Here is an 8,454-nt window from a genome sequence, read left to right as displayed (position 1 = left end):
TAAAACGCTGTCCGCCTCCAGCTGATCAGGAAAAGCCGTGTTAACAGCGGTGGAAGATGTCTGGGAAAAATAGACTTCGAGGTGGAGATCCGCCCTGTTCCCTGCAGTTGTCCAAACAAAGACACAGGGACTCCTTGTTGACTTTCAAGCAGTGCACCTGTAAGTCAATACATAGCAGATGTGCCTTTTGGCTTTCAGATTGTGCACACAGAACACTCTTACCTCATGATCAGCAATCAAATCAAGATAAAAGCAGAGAATAAAAGATTACGATCCATTATTCTTGTACCTTTAGAGGTAATATTAGTTAAAGGCGTTACCATCTTAAACTGGTCCACTGGGAAGATAAACTACTCAATTAATTTTCTGGTATGTAAAGCAATGAACAACAAAGGACATGCAGAACACAGAGCTGCTTTTTAGCTTGAATGCAGCTGGTCAGTATGAGGGTTAGGAGAGTTGTAATTATGGGATTGCACCATTAAAGAATCATATCAGGCTGGGGGAAAATAACTATGAAAAGAGATGAAATTATTGCGTAATATAGTCAGTTTGCTGTTAGCTGGCTTCAGGCTAAAACAATGAAATGGTATTCCTTTCACATTCTTTCACTTGAATCTTATGTTATTTCCAACAGAGACAAACTTGAATTCAGCTTGCCATGCTTGGGTTTTGTTTGTCCAGATTCTACTGTTTAACTCTGTGTACTATTTGTGAGTCGTTACGGAAGAGGAGCAAAATTAAAAACAACAGAGCTTCTTGTTGCATAGGGAGGAAGTTAGAGAAGTTTCTTGGAGTGAGCAACGGTATAATGTCAAATTTACATGTCAAAAAAATGGTTAGATTTAAAAAATACATTAATCTAATGGATTTCCTATAGATTTTTCATTTCAAATCTCCTTAACTAGAGTTTTGAAATGCACATTATCTGCTGTAAGGAAAAAAATTTGCATAAAATTAAGTTTTGTTAATTATATTGATGAATCCTTTTGGACTGTATTTTTTTAAATGAATAAAGAGATAACAGTTTTCTGCCCCAGCTTTGCTCAGGGTTTTTTTCCCCATAGCTGTTTCATTTTAAGACACATAAAATGCATCTCGAGTTAGATTGAAATATCAATCTGTCAAATTCCTTTATGAAGTTAGACATTCAGATTATGTGCATATCTAGATAGAAAAATCTGTTTTAAGATCATTTTTATTTCCCAATTTCTAGACCTATTTGGATAGGTTAAAATATTTGCTGTTTTTATGTATATTCATTAGTAAAACCTGATCCAGAGACAAAAACCTCCCATCCTTAAATGCCCAACAAACCATTTCCCTCTCTCCGCAATGATAAAAGTCATTCAACAGAAAATTCTAATACCGTAAAACTGCAGGATGTAACATCCATACAGGGTTAATGAATTTGTATCAATGTGAACCAAGGAAAGGTGATTAACCTGAAGTAAAATGTTTTGATGGGTAGAAAACAGGGATTTAGTAAACAAACTTCAGCACATTGACCTTCACCAACAGTCCATTACATTCCTGTTCACTTGGCCTCTTCCCCAGAAGGTCAAACATTGCATGTCCTCCACAGCTGCCAAGTCTATTGTCCAAAATGAGTGCCGTCCCACAAGTCCAGGTTCAGCTGTTTTAGTCGTCAGGTTCAATCAGTACCATTGGCTTTCCTTTCCTGTCATGGGAAAGTGGTTGTCGCCACTTGTAAACAAGGGAGGGAAGGATACCCAGAATGCTCTTGTGCACCATACAGCTGCCAGTAATTTAGAAATGGGAAATGTTCAGCCTGCCCCCCCCCCAAAAAAATAAATCCCCTACACACCATCTAAAAAGAGTTCACATTCCCTGGCATCCATGCAGGATGGCTCAAAGTTTTGACCTTTAAAGGACCAATGGAGGAAAAAAAAAAAAAAAAAAAGTTTCATAAGCCTTGAGCAAGTGGAAACACAGCTTTTGGACTTGAAGCCAGCTCATTAGATAAATCTGGAAGCCAGAGAACATCTATTTAAACATTCCCCAGCATTTGAGCATGACCTTGATTAAGACTTGACAAAAAGAGTCAGACATTTGACAAATTCTCAAGCTTTTATTCACAAAATCCACCACAAGAGTTTCAAACAAAACCCCATGATGGTGTCAAGATGAGGGGAACAAGATACAAAAAGCAGACTTTGGCAACAATTGTACAGAGAGCAGAACATGCCATTTCAGTTTGGGAGCATGCTCATTGAACTGAGCCGGTCATCCAGCATCATCACTCCTTCACGTACGTCCTCACAGCCACAACGTCTCCCATTGTGCATTTCTGTGGAGAGAATGCAGACAGGTTATCTTCAGAAAGTTATGCAGAAGGCAATGCCAAGGGAGAGAGCGAGGGAAAACAAGATTTAGTATGAATTTACTATTACTATGCTTATTTTGTGTGGTAAAATTGATCTCATTTCAGCATTTTAAAGGGGGGAAAAATAGCTTGTTAAATTTCAGTTTTTGCCTTTTCATAATACTAGAAGACTAGCTGAGCCAATCCTGCCCTTAATATACATGGAAACAGAAATGAAAGAAACATTAGATTCAGTTTTCTGCTTCGATAGTGTGACTCAAGACTTCCAAAAGGAACCCCTCAGTTCTTCCACATCATCCAAGAATATAAAAAGCAATCCTATCTTACAACTTCAGTCATTGGACATAATTTCTCTACAACATGCAGTTTGAAGTATTAAAGCAGGTCTTCATTGGCTTTTAAAAAAAAAAAAAAAAAAAAAAAAAAAAAAAAAAGGGACACTTACCGCCACGAGTTTGCCATCAGAGATCTCCCTTTCGATGTTCGTTTCTTTACCATCCCAACTCTGTTTCTGAATAAGCTTGCCGTTGTCCAGACTAACCACAGTCTGCAGGGAGGAGAAGAGGAGCGAGGGACACCGTTAAACTCCAGCATTGAGGTTTAAAACAAAAAATTTAAGAAACCTGAAAGTTGCGACTCCTTCCAAATGTTGAAATCATTAAGAGCCAACAAACTAACCCTGGTCTTCCGGTCATCAGCAGTTGTCTCATCGAAAGGCTCGTTAAGCTTGAATTTGACCTCGGTAGTTTTGAAGGCGCTCTGAGATTTCATACAGATCATCCCCTGATCATCCACGCTCATCACGAAGTTGGGCTTGGTTCGGTTCCCCACCTGCCGGGTGGCAAACCCCACACCTGCAGCACGGAAGAATAAATATGAATAAAATTTCGGGGAAATTCAGCGACTTCAGAATTCACAAAGAACCTACTTTTCTTAATTTAATAAGGGCTCACCCAGTGCCTTCATGTAGTCGTCAAAGTTCTCACTCGAAATCATCTTCCATGTTCCCACAAACTGGTCAACCATTGTCGCAGTCCTTGGTGTGATTATCCTCCACAACAAATCGTAACTTTCTCTGACCAGTATGTTGAACTGGTCAGGCAGTGAGCGCTTTTAAAGGGCCAGCTCGCTTTTTTTTCCCCTCCCCCGTAAACGCACGTGAAGCCAATCGCATCCCTCTATGTCACAACACAAGTCAGATATTTAAATAATTTAAGTCCCGCCTCCGATAATCCTAACCTTTTACTTACAATGCTGTTTTTTAAATCTGTATTATTATTATTTTTTTTTTTTTTTTACCGTAATCGGGTTTTTAACTTCTTTTTTTTTGTGCTATGTTTGAATCTATCGCAGAAGGATCTGAATGTATAAAAAATAAATAAATCTTAAAGAATCCAACAGTGCAAGAATTTAATGATACAGCATGAATTCAATAACATGATTGAAGTTAATATGAAGTGACTCCAAACTAGAGCCAATAACGTGAGAATCTTAAAGTGAGGAATAATAATCTGCTCACTCGTATTAGGCCAATACTGACTACCAGAAAACAGGTGTGGAGAAATCAAACCAACAAGATACAGGTGATGAATGAGAGTGAGAGAGAGGCTCACATTAAGAAGCGTGCAAAACCTGTGTTTCAAAAGCTTAGTGAGAAGTAAAGTCACCACCAGGTAAAATGTCATTCATGTTTGCTTATTTGTGCATTGCAATCTGATTGACCAGCGCCAAGACATAGTAATCTGGAGTATTAGCTGATAACTGTGAGGTAAAGGACAAACATACAAACAAATTCATCAATGGATGGACAGGCGGATGGATGAAATGACAAATGGATGAAAGGATGAACATTCATGCAAATACATTAAAAAATCTATTGAAAATGGTTAACTTGATCTTATATTTATGTCTCTTGGACTGCTTTAATTTTTCTTGCTTAATTTCATAAAAGTCCAGCTGTGTCTAACAAAATGTTAGATTCAACTGACTGTACTTACAGCCAGCTTTGTTACTCAAAACAATTTTAACTGATTGGTTTGTCGCTTACAAAAATGTATATCTGAGGTACTGAGTTAAAACAAAATTCACAACGAGTGTTAAACAATTCTATATAACTTACAGAAGGAGTCATATTTAGCTAAACATATTGTTTTATTGTACATTTCCAAGATTACACACACATATAAATACAAGCAAATTCAAACAGGTGGTCATTTCTTGGCTCCGGCTTTGATCTGCGGGTCCTTGTCTTTGCAGCGGGACTGAAACGCGCTCAGCATCTCACGGCAAGTCAACCATTCCCCCTTCATCACCAGCCTCTCTCCGTCCACTGTGGTTACAAAAAAAAAACAGAAGACACAAAGAGATGACTCAGAGGAGGCAGCACTGTGTGAGGAGTGAAACACAGGGAAAGTTAACTCTGAGCAAATGTCAAGTACCACAAAGAGACTCTGCTGACCTACGCCAAATATTTGTGTACTGTGGGGCAGAAACGTGCTGTAGGTCACGCTAATCAAACCATCAGGAAGTAAATGAGGTAAAACGTGGATGAAAAAAAAAGTTACAAACGGGCATAAATCTGCTGCTTCACACTACGGAAAACGATCCACAAGTGAAGGTCGTTTAAAACCGGCAGTCCAAGGAAGCTCTCGCGGAGAGCAGGCTGAAGGTTGTTGAAAAGAAGTCTCTAAAAAAAAATAAAATGTCGTCACAAAATATAGAACAGAGTCTTAATGCTGTTGTTGCATGCCTCTCCAACCAAAAGAGGCATGCAACAAGACAGAAGAGTTCAGTTTTCAAGGGAGGTGAGCAAAGAGGAAACATTTACTCTCTACCATGAAGGACAAACTGAAGTTCACCAGACAGAATGTAGACAGAGACCCAGGACTTCAGAAATACTGTTAAACTTTCCTCAGACTTTCCCTTTCAACCAAAGTGGGAAGGGATTCACTAGCTGTTAGGGATTAGGATGTCCTAATAACTTTTTTATTAGCTAAGAAAATGTGTTTGGTGATTTTATAACAATGAGGAGGATTGTTTTTTTGTGGTTTATAAGAGCTTTGTTTACAGGATAAAATAAAGAGGTCAGGGATTCAATATATGAGCCTTTCTTCCAAAAGAACTGAACATTTCATTGGCTGTCCACATTTTTCTATATGACTGTATTCTACAAGCAGATTTTACACCACAACTCCAATCACACAGCAATCCTCATCCCTCAACTCGTTGAGCTGGAGGTTCCCCTTCACAGCATAAAATTCAGACTTCATTAGTTAATGGGTGGGGACAACAAATTCTACCTTTGCAATACTGCTAAAACTAGAAATATGTTTGAACGTTTCTTTCTATGCATTTGTTGTTTGGAAGCTTAATTACTGCAGCTGTACATCACTAGGAAGCCTTCATTGTGATCCAAAATGCTCCAGCGAGAGTTCTGATGAAGATCAGTAAGGATTTCTCAAATTTTAGCTTCTCTGCATTGGTTGTCCATGAAATACATGAAATAACTCTAACTCTTCTTCTTAAATATAATATTTATTTGCTCCATGTGTTCCCAATAGGCCAGTTTGCTTTCAGCTCTTCCTGTTAAAGGGGAGAGTTTCCTCTCCACTGTCACCACATGCTTGTTCACGATGAAGCAATGCTGCAAAGTCAAGGTCAATGCAAAGGGCTGGACTTTGTTACATAAATAACTTTATAACAAATGGCATTAAATGATCCGCTTTAACTGTATTATACGATTATGTTGTCTTGGAATAAACTGGACTGATTTGAACGTAATTAAATTCTATGTTACTGAATATAAATTGTCTTTGTCTTCTTGTGCTACAATCATCTGAACTCGGCAGTTTAAACTGTTAATAAAGTTTATTAACATGTCTATGTACATTTAGACAATATAATCATAACTAATCAGACACTGAATCTCCTATGATGTTCCTTCTGTTGAGCAGTAGAACATGACCCAACAGATCAGATCCCATTAATATTCAACTGGTACTCATTGGAAAAAACAGATCAGCTGCACATGGCCCGATTTCTCACCATATGTTACGTCGATTACTGGTTCCGACTTGTCATGTTTCACCACAGAAATCACCTCACAGTTCGTGTTGGTGGAGCGGACCTTCTCTGAACCCACCAGAGCCAGAAACTCTCTGAAAAGAGAGAAAAGAGAGAAAAAGGTCTTTGAGTCCTCCACATCAAGACTACATGTACAAATTGTTCTTACTCTGGTGCGTTAAACCTTAACAGTATGTTAGTTGATAAACTAAGTCAATCCCATAAATGACAGAGACATGCTGCACTGACACTGGTTCAACACTGGCCTCAATTTTAAAACAAAAAACAATTATAAACATAAGAGGAGGAATAATCATTAATAATAAATCTGAATGTTTCATACTATTTCCTCTAAGCCTAATTAGAGTGGTTTTAGAGAAACCCCATCAGGTAATAGGAGACTTTTTTTTTAACTACTAAGGAAAGAAAAATTGAATGTGGAAAAACTATACAAGAAATCTAGACTTACTTATTACATCTATTGAAAGGACAAACTTTATCTTTGAGAAGTCACTTCATGTCTTGAATTTTACAGCTGAGCAATAAGCATTTTGCTTTCGAGCTCTTGACTGTGAACAACCAGCGATATGCAGGTGCATTAAACAATTAATAAAGAGGACAGCTTCAGCTTTTTAACCCTTTAGCACAGCGATAGGCAAATCCTGGTTCTTGATGGGTGGTCTTCGTTAGTATCTGCTATTTTCTCACTAACAACAACAACCCTGCCATTATTACACAAAATTTGTAAAACAGCGGCTTTATAACACAACAGTAAAGCTGAGAGAAGGTTCCTCACCTTGTTGAGCGGACATTGGACTCGAACGGACAGAACTGGATGGTTATTTTCTTCACAGCTTTCAATAACACGGTACTTTTACTGGTGGCCGCCATGTTTTCTGGAATGGTGACCTCCTACCTCGACAGGAAGTGAAGCTTCTAGTTGAACCCACTAGAGGGCGGCAGAGGATGGGGAATAATCCAACGTGAATATTTCCCACGTTGGGTCTATAATATAATATAATATAATATAATATAATATAATATAATATAATATAATATAATATAATATAATATAATATAATATAATATAATATAATATAATATAATATAATTTGAATTAAATGAATCAGTCTTTTAGGTTTATATATATATATATATATATATATATATATATATATATATGGTTAGTTTTTCAGTGGCCTTTGAACCATAACAACAATCCCAAAAGACTGACAGCAGTACCTGACTCAATATTAATAGTTTATGGCTGTAATATCTCACAGAGTTTGTAAAGTTTTTCAAAGTAGTTCAAATTCAAGTTTGTTTGATTTTATTTTTTACTCATTTCAGCTCATCCATTTTCACTGCACAAATCCAAATTCAATAAAGACAAATGTGGTTTATATCATTGATGGTACTGATGATTTCAGTAGAAAGCAAATTTTGTCTTCCACATACAATCAATTTAAATCAATCTGCATCTTTACAGTTCAGTTCCTAAAGACTTTTCTCAACTCTATTATAACTCACAATTTGCAAAGTAAACACTGGCAGAGAGTGCATTTATTTATCCCTTAAATAACCAGCAGCTTCTTACTTAAATCCAAGCAGAAACTTAGAGCAGACGATGCTTTTGCTGTTGCTGCTCCAATTCATGCATATGCAACAAGCACTAATTGAAAACATACTCAGTTTAATTTAGGAAATATTCATTTAGTTTTAAAGAGAGCATTAAAACCACAAGGAAGGGGTGGCCAATGAGGTGCAGTGCTCATAGCAGAAACAAAAAAATGTGGAAGTATTTTTTTTTAACTGTTTTCTTCTTACCCAGACCTATAATTTTTAAAACTTATAATTGATTTTGCATCCAGACTTTTCCATATTGCATTTGAGCTCTCTGTCAATGTTTTTTCAGCATTATTTGGGCAAAATATTGATTTAAAATACAAAATGATACTGATGGAAAAAGCAAAGTTTTGTCCCTGGTTATACGCCAAAACCCATTAAAGGAAAGCCCAGAGGCAAACCAACTGAGACTCTTTGCT

The 8,454-nt window shown here is 37.2% G+C and overlaps 2 protein-coding genes across 2 annotated transcripts; both read right to left on the bottom strand.

Moving 5' to 3' along the window:
• Positions 1-2,072: 2,072 nt before the first annotated feature.
• Positions 2,073-3,442, bottom strand: LOC102230447 (fatty acid-binding protein, heart-like). Its single transcript, XM_005797377.3, has 4 exons — positions 3,301-3,442; positions 3,026-3,201; positions 2,793-2,894; positions 2,073-2,311 (listed from the first exon to the last, which is right to left on the bottom strand). The coding sequence occupies exons 1-4, from the start codon at positions 3,371-3,373 to the stop codon at positions 2,261-2,263; spliced, it is 402 nt and encodes a 133-aa protein (XP_005797434.1). The 5' UTR covers positions 3,374-3,442; the 3' UTR covers positions 2,073-2,260.
• A 1,037-nt stretch (positions 3,443-4,479) lies between these two features.
• On the bottom strand, positions 4,480-7,318 carry mrpl53 (mitochondrial ribosomal protein L53). Its single transcript, XM_005797376.2, has 3 exons — positions 7,206-7,318; positions 6,392-6,504; positions 4,480-4,676 (listed from the first exon to the last, which is right to left on the bottom strand). The coding sequence occupies exons 1-3, from the start codon at positions 7,298-7,300 to the stop codon at positions 4,558-4,560; spliced, it is 327 nt and encodes a 108-aa protein (XP_005797433.1). The 5' UTR covers positions 7,301-7,318; the 3' UTR covers positions 4,480-4,557.
• Between the last annotated feature and the right edge of the window lie 1,136 nt (positions 7,319-8,454).

Source organism: Xiphophorus maculatus, chromosome 13 (assembly GCF_002775205.1).
Source record: "Xiphophorus maculatus strain JP 163 A chromosome 13, X_maculatus-5.0-male, whole genome shotgun sequence".
In the NCBI taxonomy this organism is placed as follows: domain Eukaryota; kingdom Metazoa; phylum Chordata; class Actinopteri; order Cyprinodontiformes; family Poeciliidae; genus Xiphophorus; species Xiphophorus maculatus.
This window is presented reverse-complemented; position numbering and strand designations above follow the sequence as displayed.